General features: G+C 52.6%; 1 protein-coding gene across 4 annotated transcripts in view; it reads right to left on the minus strand.

The window, feature by feature from the left end:
• SEMA4A (semaphorin 4A) overlaps window positions 1-16,731 on the minus strand; it is a 33,907-nt gene extending 17,176 nt beyond the window's left edge. The window contains exons 1-10 of one of the 4 annotated variants that reach the window (XM_010366599.2): window positions 8,462-8,627; window positions 7,513-7,680; window positions 5,648-5,808; window positions 3,798-3,860; window positions 3,444-3,542; window positions 3,106-3,211; window positions 1,736-1,883; window positions 1,317-1,433; window positions 848-972; window positions 408-580 (exon numbers count right to left, since the gene is read on the minus strand). In XM_010366599.2, the coding sequence (XP_010364901.1) occupies window positions 408-580; window positions 848-972; window positions 1,317-1,433; window positions 1,736-1,883; window positions 3,106-3,211; window positions 3,444-3,542; window positions 3,798-3,802 (773 nt within the window). In that variant the 5' untranslated portion in view covers window positions 3,803-3,860; window positions 5,648-5,808; window positions 7,513-7,680; window positions 8,462-8,627. Of the gene's footprint in view, window positions 1-407; window positions 581-847; window positions 973-1,316; window positions 1,434-1,735; window positions 1,884-3,105; window positions 3,212-3,443; window positions 3,543-3,797; window positions 3,861-5,647; window positions 5,809-7,512; window positions 7,681-8,461; window positions 8,686-8,740; window positions 8,888-16,712 lie in introns of those variants that run through there. The other 3 variants (XM_030935409.1, XM_010366598.2, XM_030935408.1) reach the window with 3 other exon arrangements.
• Between the last annotated feature and the right edge of the window lie 5,627 nt (window positions 16,732-22,358).

Genomic DNA, 22,358 nt, shown 5'->3' on the forward strand with positions numbered 1-22,358 from the left:
AGGAAGTGCAGAGCTAAATTTGTGGCTGGCATCCAGGGACTATACTACATCTTAAGACAAGCATTTGTAATGTGTTGGCCTTATCCCTGGCTTCTCATACTCTCCTTTTATTCTCATTTCTTTATCTATTTTATTGATTTTAATATTTGCCTTTTGCAAAATGCTTCCTATCCCTTTTGGAACTAGGCAGAATATAAACTAATTAGAACCTCTCTGAGCCTTATTTTTCCCATCTACAAAAAGGGCATGAGTCAAATTCCTCAGAGGTGGTGACGATTTAATGCCTTCCTCTGTGAAAGTGCTGAATAGGTGCTGGCTCATGTCAATTCCAGCCTCCGCCCACGAGCCGGGGCCTCACTGGAGTCAAGTCCCGTGTCCAGTCCCCACGGTCCGGCCCTGCTGCTCACCACTGGGAGGTGAAGACTGCGTAGATGTGGGGAGCTGTGGGAGAATCGGCGGGCAGCAGAACCGCGTGGCGGATGACGTTGAAGGGCAGCTGCCCCGGCTGGGTGCAGAGCAGCTGGGCCTTCAGGAAGGTGGTCCACTTCCTCTGCAGCAGTTTTTCGCCGCCCACGTCATTCTGGGGGTACAGGGAGAGTGAGGGGGGCGCCCCCAGCCACGCATGTCCCCGACCCGCCAACCCTGTGTGTCCTCCCCGCCCCCCCAGCCCCGTGTGCCCCACCCCGCGCTCCCCAGCACCGCTGGTCCCCCTCCCCTCCCCTCCCCTCCCCTCCCCTCCCCTCCCCTCCCCTCCCCTCTCCTTGGGGACCCACCACTCAGTCCCGCCCCTGCCATTTCCCTATTGGTAATCCTCCAGTTAGCCCCGCCCCCCGCCCCGGCCGCCGACCTTGCAGACTCGAGCCACCCGGGATGTGTGGAGCCTCTCAAAGAAGTCAAACTCGCTGGCTGTCTCCTCGAAGAAGAAGTAGACGACCTGGGTCGAAGGGATGGCTGCCACGAAGGAGGCGTCCGCTGCGGGGGAGGGGCAGATAGGCTTAGGGACTGAACCCCTGGATGCCCTGGGTTTGCCTGAGTGAAAACCCGTGGGTTGGCCCTGGGGGCCAGGACACAGGCTTCCTTGGGTCCCACAGCTTGTCGAGGGGTAGCCATGTGGGGAGGGGATGACTGGTGCTTCTTTAATGTGTTTACATTAAGAAGAAAGCTTCAAGAGGACCGGAGCTTTGTCTTCTTCTCTGCCATATACCCCCTGCGCCTAACAGTAATGGACACATTGTACCTTCCACAAATGAGAGTTGAGTGAATTAGCAAGGTCACCGGGACTCAGGAAAGGGGGCCAGCGGGGGTCAGGTCCTTACGATGCAGCCAGCGGAGGAAGTTGTCGGTCTTGAGGACAGGCTGGGATCCCAGTGTGCGCATCAGGATGGGCTCACTGCCCAGGAAGTTGTTCATGGTACCAGAATAGAGCATCCCATCTAGGGTGGGGGAGAGGAGAAGAGAGAACTGATGGTGTGGACGGCTCCTCTGCCCTCCACAGAACTGCCTCTGACCGGGACTGGCATCCGTATCAGTCTTGGGGGCCCTGCATCAGTTCTGCACCTTCCTAGGGAGCCCCAAAGCCCAGCTTCCCCTCCTCACCAAGCACCCCTCTTAGCTTCCTCTCTCCACAGGAAATGGCCATCCTGTGTGGCCCTCCGTGTTTGGGCACTTTTCTAGCCTTTCTGTGGCTACTCCCTCACATACCTAGCTGAACCACTTGCCAAGTAGAATCACTTACTGATCCTGGAAGGTGACTGTGTTTTCCATTTCCACATCTTGGGTCCTACCCTTTTCTCCCTGGAACACCTTCCCTGCCATCTGTCTACATCTTCAAGGTCCTGTGGAAAAGCCGAAGGCCATCTCCTCCAGGAAGCCAGGTGGGAAGTCTGTAATAGTTGGTGTCCAGTAGTGCATTGAAACATGGTTTCTCTCTCTCTCTCTCTCTCTTTTTTTTTTTTTTTTCAAGACAGGGTCTTGCTCACATCTACGCTGGAGTGCAGTGGTGCCATCACAACTCACCGTAGCATTGACCTTCTCAAGCGATCCTCCCACCTCAGCCTCCCAAGTAGCTGGGATCACAGGCACTTGTCCGGCTAATTTTGTTGTTGTTGTTTTGTTTTTTTAGTAGACACGAAGTCTCACTATACTATTGCCCAAGCTGGTCTCAAACTCCTGGGCTCAAGTGATCCACCCGCCTCAGCCTCCTGAAGTGCTGAGATTTCAGGTGTGAGCCACCACACCCGGTCTGATTTCTTGTTTATAACTCCTATACTACCCAGCACAGTGTCCAGTACACCAGAGGAAGTGTTCACACGATTGTTGAACACTGGCTCAGTCTCAGGCCTCCTCTCTACCCAATACCCTTCCCGGACCCTCGTGCCTCTGTGTCTCTCCACATCCATCTTTCTCTACCACTTTTTGTGACAATTTCAGCAGGAGCTGGTGATTGGGGTGCTTAATTCTCCCTCTGATCTTGTGCTCTGAGGCTTCTGGCTTCCCTTTCTCTTTCCTCTGCCTGTTTTGTTTTGTATTGTTTTGTTTTGTTTTGTTTTGTTTTGAGACAGTCTTGCTTTGTTGCCCAGGCTGGAGGGCAGTGGTGCGATCTTGGCTCACTGCAACCTCCACCTCCCGGGTTCAAGCAATTCTTGTGACTCAGCCACCTGAGTAGCTGAGACCACAGGTGCACCCTACTATGACTGGCTAATTTTTGTATTTTTAGTAGAGATGAGGTTTCACCATGTTGACCAGGCTGGTCTCGAACTCCTGGGGTCACGTGATCCAGCCACCTCAGCCTCCCAGACTGCTAGGATTACAGGCGTGAGGCACTAAGGTCTGTTTTTTGTTTGTTTGTTTGTGTGTGTGCGTGTGTGTGTGTGTGTGTGTGTGTGTGTGTGTGTGTTTGAGACGATCTCCCTGTGTTGTCCAGGCTAGACTCAAACCCCTAAGCTCAAGGGTCCTTCCACCTCAGCTTCCAAATAACTGGGACCATACGCATGCATCACTACACCCAGCTTTCCCTGCCTTTCGGAAAACTCTGTACTATTTCATATTTCACAGTGTGACTAGAGAAAGCAGATGTTGGGATGAAGTGGGAAACCTGATACTTACCCACCAAGACAGCTGTATGCTTGTGAGCGGGGTCAAAGGGGCTTTGGCCTTTTCCCTCCATGACCTTGTCCTCCAAGATGGGCAACAGGTATGAGTCTTGAAGTTCCTAAATGGGGAGAGAGGCTGGGGGGCCAGAACGCCAAGGTCTCACATCTGGGAAATGAGGGGCTTGAGGAAGGAAGGGAAAGTGACATAGAGAGAAATTGGTCTGGGGCCAGGAAGTTCGTGAGGGTCCTGCATCTGGAAGGCCAGAGTTTTCCAGAGCTACAGGGGAATGCCGGGGGTAGATGTGAGAAGGAATGCTTGGGGACCTGAGCGCTGGGCACCAGAGAACTCACAATGAAGGTACAAGCAGGGCTGAAGGCGAAGGTGCCGCAGGTGTAGAGATGGGTGACGTTGTAAGAAACCAGGACACGGATGAAGTTGAAACACTGTGTCTGAGGGAGACAGAGAATTTAGGTCTCCAGGCCACTTACCTCAACTTCCTGGACCCCCAGAGCCTGCCCCCTCACTGAGGAGAAAGGCTGGGTAATGCTGGGGCAGTCCCTGTACCTCTCTGTAGAACATAATCCAGGAGATAACCATGCAAACAAGCACCCTCCATTGCCGCCCAACCTGAGGTCATCCAGGGATGGTCTAGGGATGCCAGGGCTCTATACCCACTCTACCCCCACTCCCCTACCTCCACTTACCTCATTGCTCTTCTTCTTAAAGGCACATTCACTCTTTTTTCTGTCACTGGCTGGCCACGGTATCTGAAAGTGGGGAGTTGGGAGGGCGAGATGAAAAGAAATGAGGTCTTCAGTTCTCGCTGTGACCTGTTTCCCTTCTCTGATGTGAAATCAACAGCAGGCATGGTGCTTAGTGACATGCTGATGGGCAGGAATAGCATCAGTTTGTGACCATGGCTATTACTTGAATAATACTGATATCAGACATAGCTCCGTAGTTGAACACAGCCTAAGGAATCAGACAGACCCAAGTTTAAACCTAGACTTGGCTATTTCCTGACTGAGAGATCTTGGTCAATTTCATAGGCTACTGGCAGATACAACCAGGTGGCATATACAAAACACCTAACACGAAGAATGGTATATATGGCAGCAGTTGTCAAACCGCACATTTCCTGGGGAAATTGTTGAAAATGTTTGTTCCTGGGTCACGCCTTAGAGAATCTGCATTTTTAACCAGCATCTCGTATGTGCAGGTGGTCAACAGACTACACATCAGGATACATGAACCACAGAGGTGATCGCTATATTGCTAGTGCCTTCTCTCCCTTTCTTCCTTCCTTCCTCACATTGTTCCCAGTAATAGGGTGACTAAGACAGAAGCAGCTGGGCATGGTGGCTCACGCCTATAATCCCAGCACTTTGAAAGGCTGAGGCGGACGGATCACCTGAGGTTGGGAGTTCGAGACCAGCCTGACCAACATGGTGAAATCCCGTCTCTTTAGCCAGGCCTAGTGGCGGGCGCATGTAATCCCAGCTACTCAGGAGGCTGAGGCAGAATTACTTGAACCCGGGAGGCGGAGGTTGCAGTGAGCCGAGATCATGCCATTGCACTCCAGCCTGGACAACAGAGTGAGACCCCATCTCAAAAAAAAAAAAAAAAAAAAGGCCGGGCGCGGTGGCTCACACCTGTAATCCCAGCACTTTGGGAGGCTGAGGCGGGCGGATCACGAGGTCAGGAGATCGAGACCATCCTGGCAAACACGGTGAAACCCCATCTCTACTGAAAATACAAAAAGAAAATTAGCCAGGTGTGGTGGCAGGCACCTGTAGTCCCAGCTTCTAGGGAGGCTGAGACAGGAGAATGGCGTTAACCCAGGAGGCGGCGGAGCTTGCAGTGAGCAGAGATCGCGCCACTGCACTCCAGCCTGGGTGACAAAGCAAGGCTCCATCTCAAAAAAAAAAAAAAAAAAGACACAGAAGCATCAGTGATCTCTACTAGTGGGTAGATAGCAAATTGTTGACATAATTTGAGTCAGTGTTTATCTCATATGTCAATGATTTCCATATCAGCCATTTTTGCAGTTAATATTATTCAATCACTATTCACAATACCAATGAAGAGTGAAGTCACAGCCCAGGCATGGTGGCTCACGCCTGTAATCCCAATACTTTGGGAGGCTGAGGCAGGCGGATTACCTGAGGTCAGGAGTTCGAGACCAGCCTGGCCAACATGGTAAAATCCCATCTCTATTAAAATTAGCCTGGCATGGTGGTGTATGCCTGTAGTCCCAGCTACTTGGGAGACTGAGGCAGAAGAATTGCTTGAACCCGGGAGGTGGAGGTTGCAGTGAGCCAAGATCATGCCACTGTACTCCAGCCTGGGCAACGGAGCAAAACTCCATCTCAAAAAAAAAGTGAGGCCACAACATTTCCTGTCTGTTATATTGTCACGATATACATATAAAGAGAACTGCTGATTACAGATAGCAGCAACTGAGCTGTTACTCATGCACAGGCAGCCAAGCCCAGGGCAGCTGCTGGCCCCCTTCTCACTCCCAGCCCACACTCTTTATCCCTGGACTCTTTACCATGTTCTTTAGCCTGGGGACCCCTGGATCCTGGATATCCAACGCCAGGATGGCTTCTCGAGCCCCCACATAGAGAGTCTTTCCATTACCACTCAGGAGCAGAGTGTCAAAATCCTGGAGGCCCTTCTGGTGGAAGAAGCTGAGTGCCCTACGTCCATCCCCTGTTGGAGGTAGTAAGAAGGAGAGAGTGATGAGGACTTGGTGGGCAGCTGACTCCTGAGATAAAAGTGGGGGAAGGGGAAGGGTTGCCTGAGTGTGCTCCCTGGGCCTTGGCAGCTAGACCCACTCTCCTCCACCAGCAGTTCTCCCCTTCACCCCATCCTGCTGTCAGCCACAAGAGCTTTGTGTGTTGAGCCCACAGTAGAGAGAAGAGGCAGCCAGAGACAGAGTAATGGGGACAGGAAATAAAGTGAGGCACAATGGATGCTCTTCCAGGCCTGGGACAGGGAGGGCTACCATGGGGGAGGATGCCTTGGTCCTCACTAGGACGGGGAGCAGCAGGCAGACAGACAAACAGGAAAGTGTTGGCAGCCACAAGCAGCAAAGCTACATGCAGACAGGAGGGTGTGTGTCAGAGGGTCCCTCTCGCCACCCCCGCCACAACCACCCCTGCTTTCTTCCTCTTCTGTTAAAGGAAATTCCCACCAGTAGAGTCACCATGAACAGAGAGGAAGCATTTTTCTTCAAAGATCCGCGTGGGCATGGCTGGATGTCCCCTGGGCAAAGCTGGTGAGCCAGGTGTGGGAGGCTCACCTAGGTCCTCTCCATGACCTTGGCATTGTGGGGTGGGTGGGGGTGTATGTTCCTGTCCCACTGGCACATCAGCGAGGAGGAAGGAGCTCCTCAGATCCTCTCTCATTAGCACTTGCACTGTTGCATTAGTTAGAAAGCTGACTAGCTAATTGATACGTTTGTAGGCTCAGGGAATCTTACGCAGGACAGAGGGGAGGAGTTGGGGAATATGGTGCAGCTGCGGGCTGGAAGGGCTGGCCTCAGGGAGGAGCATCTCCCGGAGGCCAGGCCTCCCCCAGAGCTGCATAAATCCCTAGGTTACTGAACAAATCACCCTGTATTGATGGTCTGCTTGCTCATGTGCTTCCCCCTTTGTGACTGTGAACACCTTGAGGGCAGGGGCTGAGGCTTATTCATGTTTGTACGCCCTGCATCCAACACAGAGGAGGTCTCTGCATCAGTGGGCAATATACATTTCCTTTACTGATTGCCCCAGAAAGATGCTAAAGACACAGCCACACCCAGTCACCTACAACTCCTACAGTGTCTACATCCTTTCCTGAGTCTTCTCCCTGGAGGTGAGGGGACCAGCAGCCTCCACAGTCTCAGTAAGAAACCAGTCAAGCTGTGCTTGCGTGTGGGTTCCAGGGCCCATTCTCTGACCAACCATCCCACAGTCCTGGACATGGTATGGTCCAGCATGATCTATGTGGTTGGCCTGGGCCTGGCGTGCCCTGGGTCACCGGGTCGACGCATGGTCTTCTAGCATGGCCCTCGATTTTGGGGTACTTGGGAGTGTGAAGCAATTAGGAGTTTGAGGTGCCCAGCTTGGTGACAGTGATATTTAAGGAAGGAAAGAAAAATTACCAATTTTGGAGAACTGGAAGAAGCAGTGCCCGTGGCCCCGTGGCCCGTTTCCCTCAATCTGCTCTCCAGTGGCTTTTCTTTCCATTTGGACTTCTATTTCTGGCTGTGTCTCTTTCTCCGAAACCCTCTGTTTCTCCCTGGCATCTCTTTCTGTGTCCCCGTTTCTCCATGTCCATTTCCCCACTCTCCTCTGTTCCTCTCTCCTTCCTCCACCCACCTCCAGCTCTCTATTGCCATCCCCACACTTGCTGCCATCATACACTTACCTGCATAGTATCTGACCCTGGGCATGGGCCCCTGCCCGCCTCCCCCCGCGGTCGTCGTCGGCAGCAGCAGCTGGAGCAGTTGGAAGAGGAAAAGGCCCAGGAGGCTCCAGGGGTCCAGGCCCAGGGCTGGGAGGGCCATGCTCAGCCACAGACTGTCACCAGGGAGCTCTGGGGAAACAGGCACCCGGGCACTTTCTGGGTGAGCAGTTCTTACCACATCCCCCCTGGGGACCAATAGGAGAGCCCCAGGCAGCAGAAGCGTGTGTATTGGTTGGGGGGTGGGGGACATTAGGGCAGGGAAGGTTCCCTATCTAGAAGGGCCCTAAGACAGTCTCACTTTCATCATCCTTCCAAGCCTCAGCCTGTCACCTCACTGTCCCCTGTGGGTGTCCCCTATCCTTCTTCTTCTGCTGTCTTCTCACCAACAGCTCTGGTCTGCCTTTTCTTGCCTTATTCTCAGGATGTCTTTCCTGCCTTTCCTCCTTTGCCTTCCCTCTTCTCATAGCCCAAGCCCAAACCGTTGCCTGGCTCTGGGCAGGGGACATTTTGGGGAGCAGGTTCCTGCACCCAAAATATAAATTCCTCAGACCTTACTCTCCTGTCACTTTCAGATCTGTTGACACCTGTGCCTCATACTCAGCTCTGACCCAGATGGGCAGACCTTTGAGTCTGTCTGCTCTAACCTTGTCCCCAGCCCCAGCTGGGCTCAGGGTCTTTGAGGCTCAGTCCTGCCTGGCCTGATTCTTCCAGGGAGGCAATGAGAGTCCATCCCGCCAGGTTGGCTAGAAGCATTTCCTGGGGAGCTGCCTGGGCAGGGGTGGCTGGCCGGCTCCCAACCTCTGCAGCTCCCCGGCCCCCTTGTCTCTTGCTCCTGTGTCTGCCTCCCTGGGCCTCTACATAATCTTTCCCAAGACCACCCACCTCAAGCCACCCATCTCACCTCACATACCCTTGAACCAGCCACAGTGGGAAACTCGGTATCTGGATTCTAGGGCGGGGGTGCCATTCAGGAGAAAGAAGAAGGGGGGTTCCCAGGCCCCAGAAGCAGGGGACAGAAGGCTCAGCCTGGCTGGAATGGGAGTGTGGCCCTCCAGGTGCCCATCATGCCAAAGCCAGAACTGGGAGCTCTGGGCCAGGGAAACCGGAATTTCCACCTCTCGAGTTGTGACAGATCCTGGCTTGGGTGGAAGTTGGTGGTTTGGGAGGGAATAAAAAGAGGTTCACCCACCTCACAAGAGACACACCTCTCTCTCCCTCCTCTTGCTCAGTCCAACCAGAAAGTTTAAGAGGCCCTTCTAGGTCATTTCAGCGATTCCCCTGTCTCTCCATCATGTCACAGCCAGTCTAACCAGCCTAGCAGTGGTTTCTCCTCTTGCTCAAGATTTCCCGTATAGGGGACATGACATATTCCTCTTTTCACTTACCCACAAGGTGGGGTCTCTCCACTCCTACCTACTGGGAAGTCCCTGCAGTGGTATAACCTTTAAACCTCCCACTGTCAGCTGGGCCATAATCTTTTTTAAAAAATGAAAGAATTGCATTAGGCTCTTATCTGTGATTTTGCTGAGGAAGTCCCCCTTGTAGTCTAATCTCCATCACTCTTTGACATCAGCCCAATAGGAAGCCCAAAAATCAGGCCAGTAGGAAGCCCAGAACATTTCTCATCTGAACTCATGCTCACTGGACCACACTTTGGAGGCACCCAACCCCCAAAGATGGCTGCTTACCCCTCCTCAAAGGCTCCAGGGGGAGCCTCATAACGCAGGGTTAATGAGGCATCCAGCGGCAAGAACTCCATGGCCTACAAAGTGGGTAGGTTCCTGCCCACTCAACACGGTCAGCTGACTGCAGGTTAAAGAGCACAGACATCCCAGGGCTAATCCAACTCTAATAAATAATCCACTTCCATCTGACATGCACATTCCTCCCTGACAGGAAGTCCTTCCTGCGGTGTAACTTCCATCCCTCCTGCTATAGCACCAGCCAACATGGGGGATGTTACAGCTCAGACTACTCCTTATAATTCCTCGTCTGAGGTACTCAGCCTTCTTTCGTCTCTCTCAATTTCCCCAGGGGTTGGTCTCAGACGTATCCCGCCTAATAATCGTTTCTGTCAAGACTTGCCTAGGACTCCCCCAGACTCTCCCAGAGGCTGTTTTCCAGGTCCCTTCCAGCTTCTTAGAATCAAGAGAAACTCCCATTTATCCAGACCCTACCTTCTGTGTCTCCCCAACCCCCAGCTCAGATTTGGGAAGCCGGTCTTCCCCTGGGCCTCTCTGCTTAAACAGATTGGCTTATTTGGGTCACTGGGAGGAGTTCTGATACGGGGAGGTTGGGGGAGTTCCAGCCCCACACTTCCAGCCTGATGTCCTATTCCCGCCTTTCTGGAAGTGAAAGACTCCATGCCCTGCCCCCAGTTCTTCCTCCAGACATCCAGAATTCTCCCAACTGCAGACGTCCTCTTCCCCAGCCCCTCTAGCCAATATGAATACTTCACACTATCAGGCTTTAGTCCTCCCAATAATTTTAGCAGCTAGGTACAGACATAATCCCATTTTACAGATAAAGAAGAGAGGTTACACAGCTAGAAGCCAAGTTGAATTCAGATCTGCCTCATTCAATAGCAAATCTCTTAGCTACAAAGACTCTACAGAGTCCTAGTCCTTTAGTCTTCCCTCCTGCCCCAGTCCACAGTTCTGAGCCACTTGGATAGAGAAGGCAAGCATGGGCTGGGAGGGTAGTGAGCTTTGCCTACTCTAGGTTAAGAAACAAGATCTCGGCCGGGCGCGGTGGCTCAAGCCTGTAATCCCAGCACTTTGGGAGGCCGAGACGGGCGGATCACGAGGTCAGGAGATCGAGACCATCCTGGCTAACACGGTGAAACCTCGTCTCTACTAAAAAATACAAAAAACTAGCCAGGCGAGGTGGCGGGCGCCTGTAGTCCCAGCTACTCTGGAGGCTGAGGCAGGAGAATGGCGTGAACCCGGGAGGCGGAGCTTGCAGTGAGCCGAGGTCGCGCCACTGCACTCCAGCCTGGGTGACAAAGCGAGACTTCATCTCAAAAAAAAAAAAAAAAAAAAAAAAGAAACAAGATCTCTGGGGTGATTTCTGAGGACTTTCAACAGGTCAACACCAGAGCATTAAACCAAGCGTGGGCTTTTTTTTTTTTAGACAAAGTCTTGCTCTGTCGTCGCCAAGGCTGGAGTGTAATGGTGCGATCTCGACTCCCTGCAACTTCCGCCTCCCGGGTTCAAGCCATTCTCCTGCCTCAGCCTCCCAGGTAGCTGAGACTACAGGCATGTACCACCAAGCCTGGCTAATTTTTTTTTTGTATTTTTAGTAGAGATAGGGTTTCATCGTGCTGGCCAGACTGGTCTCAAACTCTTGAACTCAAGTGATTTGCCTGACTCGGCCTCCCAAAGTGCTGGAATTACAGGCGTGAGCCACTGTGCCCGGCCCCAAGCGTGGCCCTTATGAGCGTGCTTATTTGGGTCAATAAAGCATTTCAGAGGTAACAGAAACCTCCTTGAAGGAAGGCTGTGAGGTACCACCCCCTGCCTCTAGCAAGAGCCTCCTGGTCAAAAAGAGCCCAATGGGAAGGGCGCCCTGCCCCCAGCAGTGCACCCCTCACACCAAAGTCTCTGGAGTCAGACCCCAAGCCCCACTGCCATCTCCCTTGCTTCAACTGGCAGGGCCCCAGCCAGTGCTGGCTTCACGGGCACGAGACCTGTGCAGCCACACAGGGCCCTGTGCTCAGAAGGGCCACGCTTGGATTAATGCTCTGCTGTTGCTTTGTTCAAAGTCCTTATAATACTTAAACAAGAGGTTCTACAATTTTTTTTTTTTTTTTGAGATGGAGTCTCGCTTTGTCGCCCAGGCTGGAGTGCAGTGGTGCGATCTCGGCTCACTGCAAGCTCCGGGTTCACGCCATTCTCCTGCCTCAGCCTCTGAGTAGCTAGGACTACAGGCACACACCACCACGCCCGGCTAATTTTTTGTATTTTTAGTAGAGACGGGGTTTCACCGTGTTAGCCAGGATGGTCTCGATCTCCTGACCTCGTGATCCGCCTGCCTCTGCCTCCCAAAGTGCTGGGATTACAGGCGTGAGCCACCGTGCCCGGCCGGGGTTCTACATTTTTATTTTGCACTGGGCCCCGCAAATTACATAGCAGGTCCTGCACACAGCATCAAAGAAGCTCAGGGCTGACAGGGTACTCAGACATACCCCTCCTGACAACCGTGCAAATGAGGAAACCAAGGCCAAGGAGAAGTACCTTGGCTGGGGATGGTTTCAGGCAGCAGGTCAGGTGAGGTGGCAGTGGGAAGGGGTCAGATGTTCAGGGATCCGCCCACAGGGGCTGTGCCATTTTCATAGCTCTAATCTGGGGGTTCCCCCAGCCCATTTCTCCACAAGTCCTGGAGCCCAGCCTTGGGTCCTGCCATGACAACAATACTGAGTGCACCCTCTGCCCTGCCACAGTCCAGCTCCTCCCCTGCAACCCCTACACAGCATCTGATGGTAGCCCCTTCCTGCCAGGTTCTATTGTGCAGAGGAAAGGTCTAGATGTGGAGGTGGAGGGGAGATGGAGAGGTTGCTTCCCGCCCCTATTCCATGCTACCTCTGAGCTTCAGCCAGCCCCAGGCACTCAGTCTCTTCTGAGCCCCTGCAGAGCATGGATGCTTCACTAAAGGAGCAGCTCCTGGAGCCAGGAGAGAAGCCACTCCTGGCTTCACCAGAGATCTGGCAGGTCCAGTTTCCCCCACCTCCTTCTCCCTTTCAGCTTCAGGGGCAGTCCACAGAAGAGCCCAGTCCTGGGGAGCTTTGCTTCCTGGCTTCCCTGACTTAGCTCCACCTGCCCTGGCCCTTATCTGCCCTCTTGTTATGATCACAAGCAAGTCAAGTCAACTTACATGTATTGAGTGCCTAGCGTGTGTAGGCACTAGGGACGTCCCCAAACCTCTACGCCCCCTGTGTCCCTCCACCTTTTCCCACCCCCACTGTCTCCCAGCCTTTTTGCCACTCACCAGCTCAGTCCCTCCTAACCCCTTACCCAGAGCTTCCCAGGTCCCCTTCTCCAGTCTGACTAGCTCTGGAAGGCTGCGCTGAGTATCACACACAATGGCCCGACCCCTCTGTCTGCCCCCTTCTTAGGGCAGAGCGAGCACCAGACAATGGCCCCGCCTTCTCCCTTCAGAACTGTCAGCTCTCCCGCTCCCTTACCTGGAGCTTGGGGATGCCGCTGCGTTTCCCTCCCTCTGGAATGCCAGGCTTTCCGGTCTCCCAGTGCCTCAGCCCCTGCCACACCCCCACCCCCGTCCTCAACCCCATCCCGCCTCACTGGTCCTCAGTCACCATGGCGACCGCATCTCTAAGTGGGAGGGACTAGAATCTCCCCATATTCTTCCTCCTCCTACCCGTGTCCCACTGCGCCCCACCTTCTGTGGCTCCTGGATTCGCACGTGTGGAGGAGGAGGGGCTCCAGATGCGGGAGGAGGTGAAAAGGGGGTACAGTAGCTTCCAGTCCCTGCTCAGCTCCCTTGCCCACCTTCAGCAGGCACCACAGTGCACATGTCCCCACCTGGGTTCAGGGGATCAGCCGGGGCCAATTCCTCTTTACAGCCAGTTCCTCTGGGTTTCCCTCTACCCTGGGAACTGTGTATATGCCAGGGCGACACAACTGGACTGCAGCCCGGCCCCATGCAAATTCAGTTTGCCAATGAGGACACAAATGAGCCCACAAATATCTATGCAAATATGCAAATAAGCCAAGGGACAGACTCTGTCAAGAACCCCAAGGAGCCCTCACCTATTCACAGTATCCTGACTTCTGAGGGAGGGGATCCACTGCCAGGTTCAGGTTCTGCCTCTCCTTCCTAAGCTGCCTGAGAAGAAGGTGGCTCCCCCAGAAGCCTTCTCTGGCTAACATCCTCTGAGACGTATTAAGAGGGAAAGGTTGTGCTGTAGAGGGCAGACTTCAGAAAGGACTTTCCAAGGGTCTAGACTAGATGGGCATAGGGAAAGAAAACGGAATTGGATTCTTTCCCATTCAGGGAGGAGCACAGGCAGGCAGCGGTTTGTATGGAGCCTTTCTGGGAGCCAAGCCTGTGCCCTCTCCCAGCCCTGATCCTAAACAGCCTTGTTACTAGAGCTCCCTTCTGTCTCCACTGGGCCCTAACTTCGTTGGTAAAATGAGGAGTTGAAAAAGCCCCTTTGGCCGGGCGCGGTGGCTCAAGCCTGTAATCCCAGCACTTTGGGAGGCCGAGATGGGCGGATCACGAGGTCAGGAGATCGAGACCATCCTGGCTAACACGGTGAAACCCCATCTCTACTAAAAACTACAAAAAAAACTAGCCGGGCGAGGTGGCGGCGCCTGTAGTCCCAGCTACCCGGGAGGCTGAGGCAGGAGAATGGCGTGAACCCGGGAGGCGGAGCTTGCAGTGAGCTGAGATCCGGCCACAGCACTCCAGCTTGGGTGACAGAGCGAGACTCCGTCTCAAAAAAAAAACAAAAAAGAAAAAGCCCCTTCAGGCCGGGCATAATCCCAGCACTTTGGGCCTGTAATCCCAGCACTTTGGGAGGCTGAGGCGAGCGGATCACCTGAGGCTGGGAGTTCAAGACCGCCTGACCAACATGGAGAAACCACATCTCTACTAAAAATACAGAATTAGCCGGGCATGGTGGCGCATGCCTGCAATCCCAGCTACTCGGGAGGCTGAGGCAGGAGAATCACTTGAGCCCGGGAGATGGAGGTTGCAGTGACCTGAGATCATGCCATTGCACTCCAGCCTGGGCCACAAGAGCAAAACTCCATCTCAAAAAAAAAAAAAAAAAAAAAAAGAAAAGAAAAAGACAAAGCCCCTTCCAGGCTGGCCTCTGTCTCAGCTGGCAGGGGACTAGAAAAGGCACCATGAGTCTGGGATGAAGGGCCCTGGATCCCAGGCCTGGTTGCCTGTAGCCTGCTGTGTGATGCTGGGCAGAGCACCTCCCTGCCTCACATCCATAAAATAATGGCTTTTCAGCCTGCCTGGGAGCAGCATGGCTCCGCCAGACTTCATAGTATTTTTAAGAGGAAGGAAATGAGTATGCTGCTGTCGGCCCTGGGTAGAGGGTTTCATGACCAAGACTGGTTCCCCTTTAGATCTGAGTTGGGGTGGTGGTTGAGCATTTGCTTTGGGGTGAGGCAAGGAGGGCATGGCATGTGCTGAAAGCAGAAGTGGACCCTGAGCGAGTCCGCCATGTCCCCACTGATTCCTGACACTCCACTCTCATTGCCCCTCTGCATCTCAGCTGTGACAACTCAGAGAGGGCCTGCTTGTTCAGGCTTCTCTCCCCTGGGACTGGGACACATGCTATGAGATTAAAATGGGGGGGAGTAGAGGACCCTGAACTAGTATGATAACAGGAAGGAAGTAGGTGAACTGCAGGAAGCCCTCACACCCCCATTGGACATCCCTGGGTCCCTGCCCCTATTTTTTTCCCTTTTAGGGGAATTGGGCCCAGTCTCTGTGGCAGAGAAGGAAGGAGCTACATTTCTGAAATAACCCAAGGGAATGGGGGAGCCTACAGATCCCACCTGGCTCCACGTCAATCCAGGTCACACAGCCAGACTTCAGGGGCCTCCCCTGGCCTTGCCATATGAGAGTCAAAACTTCCAGAAAAGAGCTAAATGGTCTTGATGAGAGAGGAGGGACAGAGTCCAGGGTGGTGGCCATAGCCACAGTTAGAAACTCGCTGGAGTGAGCTGGACACCCAGGCCTCCTGTTTGCAGTTCTGTGGGGTGAAGAGGGAAAGAGAGCCTTTCCACAAGCTTATCTCCATTTCTCCTGCTGCAGCACACATAATTCTATTTCCTCTGGTTTGTCTAGCTTCAATTTCCCCACGTGTGGGAAGGTGGGATGTTGGGACCTTGTGTCTTTGATTGCAGGGGGGCAAGGAGTGGCTGATGGAATTTAGAAAATGAAGGCCTTGGGGAAATGAGATGGGGGAGTGGAGGGAGGAGACCCAGACATCCTGTTCCTTAGGATATGCCCCTCAAGATCCCTGAGGCTGCCCCTCCCGCAGTCGAGGCCAGAGGACCACCCCCTGTGTTGTCCATTGGACGCTCCATGTCCATAGTCCCAGAGTTCTGGCATCCCGCCCCTCCCTCTTACCCCAGGGACCACAGTCCCCCTTCCCCACCATTTTTAAGCCTTACCCCCAGCCCAGAAGAGGAGACCCTAACCCAGGCGTCCAAGACTTCCAGCAGAGTCTGCACCGGACAGGGGGTGGAGCAGGGCCAGGCATGGCAGGAGGGGGTGGGGGCCCTGCCAGCCCCCTCCAGTGCCCCAGTTCCCAGGCAGCTCTTAAAGGGACCAAGGAGAATTAGCCAGAGGCAGCTTAAGGGGGTGAGTATAGAGGAAAGTAGGTGAGACTGGACTGGCCAGGGGCAGGAGAGCCAGAGCGCAGACCACCTGACACCTTCCCTACTCCCTTGGAAGACCCCAGGGTCCTCTGCCTCACTTTTCCCTCATCCCATGAGACCCCCATGCTGGCCACCCAGCTTCTGACTCCACCTCCTCAGATCCTGCCCCCTGTTCCCCTTGGGCTCTTGCCCACTTCCTCCCCTCCCCCATATGCGTGCCACCTCAGTCTCCGGTGAGAGCTGCCAGCTGGCACCAACTGGTACTAGGCACGGAGAATCAGCCCAAGAAGTGGAAGGGCCTGAGGCCTGGTCCCAAAAGGCGGGGGGAAGCCAGGACCCCAGAGTCAATCAGGGGGTGTAGGAGGCACCTTCCCTTCCAGTTGCCTCTCTAAGTCTTGTTTTCTCTGCCCCTCTGGGCACAGAGCAATGGGGGCACCGAGGCTCTGAGGAGAACCCTGGCTCACCCGCTCCCTCGGCTTCCTGATGGGCTGTCAGGATTGTGACATAGAAAAGGAAAACGACTTAGTTACGCCAGGAGGGGCTGGGGCAGCTGAGAGAAACCCACAGCAGAAGAGAGGGACAAAGAAAATGGAAACAGAAGATAGCAGACAGACAAATAGTAGAAAGCCTCAATTCTCATATCAGCCCTCTACTCACAACCCTCCCTGGCTTCCCAGGGCACTGCAATTAATTTCAAACTCCCCTCAGGGTACTGTAGGCCCTCCCAACCCTTTAGTGCGGGAGGGCTTTTCCCCAGGCAGCCTGGACTCTTGCCTTTTTCTGAGTTTCTGTTCCTACCTTATCTCCCACCTGGAAGATGTACTCTTCCGGGATAGTAGTTCTCATTTCCACTTGATGAAACTCTTCTTGTTCTTTCATGCCAAAACAACCCTTTCCTCTGCAAAGCCCCCCCTGGTCCTCCCATAGTATTCTGAGTTGCCACGGTATTTTCTAAGAATCTGGAGTCTTGGGTGACTTGGGGTAAACCTCGTCTCTCACTGGGTCTCAGCCGCCTTAATTAAAATGGGAATGGTAATAACCTGCCCACTAGTGGTTAAAGTGAAAATTAGTTCCACTCTTTGGGATGATACTTGGCAATAGGTCTCAGGTTCTGCAAAAGTGGTCACATAGCTGGGCATGGTGGTGGCACGTGCCTGCAGTCCCAGCTACTCAGGAAGCTGCCAGGAACCCAAGGCTGCTGTGAGCTATGATGCTATGATCAAGCCTTTGAAGAGCCACCGTACTCCAGCCTGGACAACATGGTGAGACCTTGTCTGAAAAAAAAAAAAAAAAAAAAAAAAAAAAGTCCTCACACTGAGCGATTCAATTTCTAAGTCTATGCATCTACTTTAAATACTTATAAAGCACCTACAATATAGTCAGGCACTGCAGGTACTGGGAACTTAGCATGAGAAAAACAACGAAAGACCTGCCCCTCAGGTGTATGTATTTTGGTGGAAGACACAAATACACAAATGTAATGTATGTTCAATAGTGTTAAATGTCCCGGAGAAAAATAAACAAGAAAGGGTGGCTGGGAAGTGGTAAAACTTGGGATGAGGAAGATGCTACTCTTTCATAAAATTTGGTCGGGGCTGGGTGTGGTAGTGTAATCCCAGCACTTTGGGAGGTCAAGGTGGGTGGATCACGTGAGGCCAGGAGTTCAAGACCAGCCTGGTCAACATGGTGAAACCCTGTCTCTGCTAAAAATACAAAAATTAGCTGAGCATGGCAGCACATGCCTATAATCCAAGCTACTCAGGAGGCTGAGGCACGAGAATCGCTTGAACCTGGTAGGCGGAGGTTGCAGTGAGCCAGATTGCATAACCCTCTCCATTCTGGGTGACACAGCGAGATTCCACCTCAAAAAAAAAAAAAAAAAAAAAAGGAAAGAAAGAAAAAATTGGTATGGGGGCTGGGCATGGTGGCTTATGCTTGTTACCCTAGCAGTTTGGGAGGCTGAGGCAGGAGGATTGTTTAAATGCTGGGAGGTCAAGGCTGCAGTGAGCCATGATCACACCACTGCATTCAGCCTGGGTGACAGAGTGAGACCCTACCTCAAAAAGTAAAATAAAATATATAATATAATTCGGTCAGGGAAGGCTTTACTGGACACTGACATTTGAATAGAGATCTGAAGAAAGAGTGAAAACAAGGCATGCAGATACCTGATGAGAAAAATGGTCCAGGCAGAGAGAACCATTAGTTCAGAGGTCCTGAGGCAGATGTGTACGTGGCGTATTCTAGGAGTATCTAGGCAGCCCCGGTAGCTCCAGTGGGGTGAGAAAAAGGGAGAATAGTGACAGATGAGGTGGGAAGGGTCATCACGCACGGCTTTGTATGCCGTTGTGAGGACTTTGGCTTTACCATTTTCATGCTTTGGGAAGACTCTGAGGGTTCTGAGCAGAGGAATGACCAAACTGTTAAAGGATCCCTCTGCTGCTGTGTGGAGAATAAACTGTACAGAGCAAAGGCAAGAGACTAGTTATAAAACTAATGCCATAATCCAGACAACAGGTGATGGTGGTGGTGGCGGCAGTGATGAGAATGGCCTGAATTCCATTGTATTTTATTTTATTTTGTATTTATTTTATTTTATTGTATTTATTTTATTTTATTTTGAGACAGAGTCTCACTCTGTTGCCCAGGCTAGAGTATAGTGGCACAATCTAGGCTCACTGCAACCTCTGCCTCCCAGGTTCAGGCAATTCTCCTGCTTCAGTCTCCCAAGTAGCTGGGATTACAGGCGCCCGCCACCACAGCTGGCAAATTTTCGTATTTTTAGTAGAGACAGGGTTTCACCATGTTGGCTAGGCTAGTCTCGAACTCCTGACCTCAGGTGATCCACCCACCTCGGCTTCCCAAAGTGCTGGGATTACAAGTGTGAGCCACTGCGCCCGGCCGGATTCCAGACATATTTTAAAGATGGAGTTTTACTAATGGACTGAATGTGAGGTATGAGAGAAAATGGAAGTTAAAGATGACTCCAGGATTTATGGCCAAAGCAACTGGAAAGGATGGTGTGGTCATCAGCTGAGATAGAGAAGATGATAAGCAGCGCAGACTGGGGTTAGGTGGAAATCAGGGTAGCAGTGTTGAACATGTTAACTTCGAGATGCCGTCAGACCTTTAAGTGGGGATTCCAGTCTGGGGTTCCAGGCAAAGGAACGGGCTGAAGTATAAAGAGTCACCAACATAGGCACAGTAGTTAAAGCCATAGGCCTGGAGGAACTCTCTCAGGGCTTGAGTGTAGACAGAGAAGAGAATTGGGCCCTGGGGCACTCCATCTCTTAGAGGCCAGGGAGAAAAGAAAGGATTGGCAATGTATGCCGAGGACCAGACTCCCATGACAAACAAGATCAAGTTAGATGAGGACTGAGAAGTGGTCACTGGGTTAGTAATGTGCAGGGTGCTGGGGGCCTTGACAAGAGCAGTCTCCTTGGTGTAAAGCAGGGAATAGATCAGCAGCTGAGAGTAAAGAGAGAGGCAAAGGTGTGAAATCGCCCTCTGGAGAATGGAGACGACTGGGTTAGGGACAAGAGTTTGTGTGCGTGTGGTTGTGAATTGAAAGATTTTTAGTAGAGACGGGTTTCACCATCTTGGCCAGAGTGGTCTTGAGCTCCTGACCTTGTGATCCACCCACCTCGGCCTCCCTCTCTTAATCTTTTATTTTATTATTATTATTTTTAAAATTTAATAGAGACAGGGTCTCACTATGTTTCCCTGGCTGGTCTCAAACTCCTGGACTCAAGCAATCCATTCTCCTTGGCCTCCTAAAGTGCTGGGATTACAGGTGTGAGCCACCACACCTGGCCCTCACCTAAGCTTAAGGACTGATATGAAACTGGGGTGCCTATAGCCCCAGCTACTCAGGAGGCTGAAGCAGGACGACTGCATGAGCCCAGGAGTTCAGGGCCAGGCTGGGCAACATAGTGAGGCTCCAAGTCTAAAAAAACCAAAACACCAATAAACAAAAAGCAATATGAAGAAGATAATCTTGCCGGGGACAGTGGCTCATGCTATAATCCCAGTGCTTTGGGAGGCCGAGGCCAGAAGATTGCTTGAAGCCAGGAGTTCAAGACCAGTCTGGGCAACATGGCAAAACCCCATTTCTACTAAAAATACCAAAAAAATGCAAAAAAAGATTTTTAAAAAAAGAAGAAGAAAGAAAGAAAAGGAGGGAGGGAGGGAGGGAGGGAGGGAGGAAGGAAGGAAGGAAGGAAGGAAGGAAGGAAGGAAGGAAGGAAGGAAGGAAGGAAGGAAGGAAGGAAGGAAGGAAGGTAGGTAGGTGGGTGTGGTGGTGCATGCCTGTAGTCCCAGCTACTTCAGAGTCTGAGGCACAAGAATCACTGGAAAACAGGAGGCAGAGGTCGCAGTGAGCTGAGATCGCACCACTGCACTGCAGCCTGGGCAACAGAGTGAGATTCTGTCTCAAAAATAAAGAAAAGAGGCCGGGCGCGGTGGCTCAAGCCTGTAATCCCAGCACTTTGGGAGGCCGAGACGGGCGGATCACGAGGTCAGGAGATCAAGACCATCCTGGCTAACATGGCGAAACCCCGTCTCTACTAAAAATACAAAAAAAAAAACTAGCCGGGCGACCTGGCAGGCGCCTGTAGTCCCAGCTACTCGGGAGGCTGAGGCAGGAGAATGGCGTGAACCTGGGAGGCGGAGCTTGCAGTGAGCTGAGATCCGGCCACCGCACTCCAGCCTGGGCGACAGAGCCAGACTCCGTCTCACAAAAAAAAAAGAAAGAGAGAGAGAGAGAGAGAGAGAGAGGAAGGAAGGAAGGAGAAAAAGATAATCTTTCTAGGCCAGGTGTGGTGGCTCACGCCTGTAATCCCAGCATTTTGGGAGGCCGAGGTGGGCAGATCACTTGAGGCCAGGAGATCGAGACCAACCTGGCCAACATGTGAAACCCCGTCTCTACCAAAAATGCCAAAAATTAGCCAGGTGTGGTGGCACATGCCTGTAATGGCAGCTACTCAGGAGGCTGAGGCAGGAGAATTGCTTGAACCCAGGAGGTGGAGGCTGCAGTGAGGTGAGATCAAGACATTGTACTCCAGCCTAGGTGACAGAGCGAGACTCTGTCTCAAAAAAAAGAAAGAAAGAAAGAAAGAAATGGATTAAAAAAAATTTGTTCTTACCTATTTTCTTTAAAAAAATTATTAAAAATAAATAAATAAGGCCAGGCATGGTGGCTCATGCCTGTGATCCCAGCACTTTGGGAGGCCGAGGCAGGTGGATCACGAGGTCAGGAAATCAAGACCATCCTGGCTAACACAGTGAAACCTCATCTCTACTAAATATACAAAAAATTAGCCGGGCATGGTGGCGGGCACCTGTAGTCCCAGCTACTCGGGAGGCTGAGGCAAGAGAATGGCGTGTACCCAGGAGGCGGAGCTTGCAGTGAGCTGAGATTGTGCCACTGCACTCCAGCCTGGGTGACAGAACAAGACTCCGTCTCATAAATAGATAAATAAATACCCTGAGCAACATATTAACTTTTTTTTTTTTTTTTTTTGAGAGGGAGTCTTACTCTGTCGCCCAGGCTGTAGAGGCTGTAGTGCAGTTGCGTGATCTTGGCTCACTGCAACCTCCGCCACCCAGTTCAAGCGATCCTCCTGCCTCAGCTTCCCGAATAGCGGGGATTACAGGCACGCACGACCACACCCAGCTAATTTTTATATAGTAGAGACGTTTTGCCACGTTGGCCAGGCTGGTCTTGAACTCCTGACCCATGATCCGCCTGCCTCAGCCACCCAAAGTGCTGGGATTACAGGCGTGAGCCACTGCGCCCATCCCTTACCTGTGTTTTGAATTTTACCATATGATATATATTTTTGTTGTTGCTGTTGCCCAAGCTGGCCGAGAACTCCTGGACTCAAACAATCCTCCTGCCTCAGGCCAGGAGTTGCTGGGACTACAGGCATGCGTGCCACCACGCTAGGCCAAGCATGTGTTACATTTTAACAACAACAACATTTTTTTTTTACATAATGAAATGTGGCTGCTGAGTGCTGACTTGTGCTGTGAGCATCATGTGAGGTGACCACGTGTGCGGACGCCTTAACTGCTGAGTCCCCGGCTGCTGCCCCCGTTGCGCTGCCAGCTTGTGGAGCAGTGTTTGCGTGCGGTCCTATGCCCTCAGCCCTCCTCCTCAAGAGCTAGGAACGTCGCCTGCTGCCCCTAGTGTTCCCCAGCCCACAGTGCCCGTGCAGCCAGCTTACCAGGGTTCAGCTGAGCAGCAAAGGACCCGGGGCCAGGATGCGCGGGCGCCACCATGGTGGGGCTCTGGCGCCCCAAGGTGCCCGGCTCAGGAAGTGCAGGTGGGTGTCCTCACTTTGGGAAACACCGACTTCCTCGCTGACATCTAAGACCCCACATCTGTGGGGCCTCAGGGTCTTTGCTGAGGCCTAGGAGAGGAAGGGTTTCCTTCTTGGAAAC

The sequence above is a fragment of the Rhinopithecus roxellana genome, chromosome 8 (assembly GCF_007565055.1).
Source record: "Rhinopithecus roxellana isolate Shanxi Qingling chromosome 8, ASM756505v1, whole genome shotgun sequence".
Lineage (NCBI taxonomy): Eukaryota > Metazoa > Chordata > Mammalia > Primates > Cercopithecidae > Rhinopithecus > Rhinopithecus roxellana.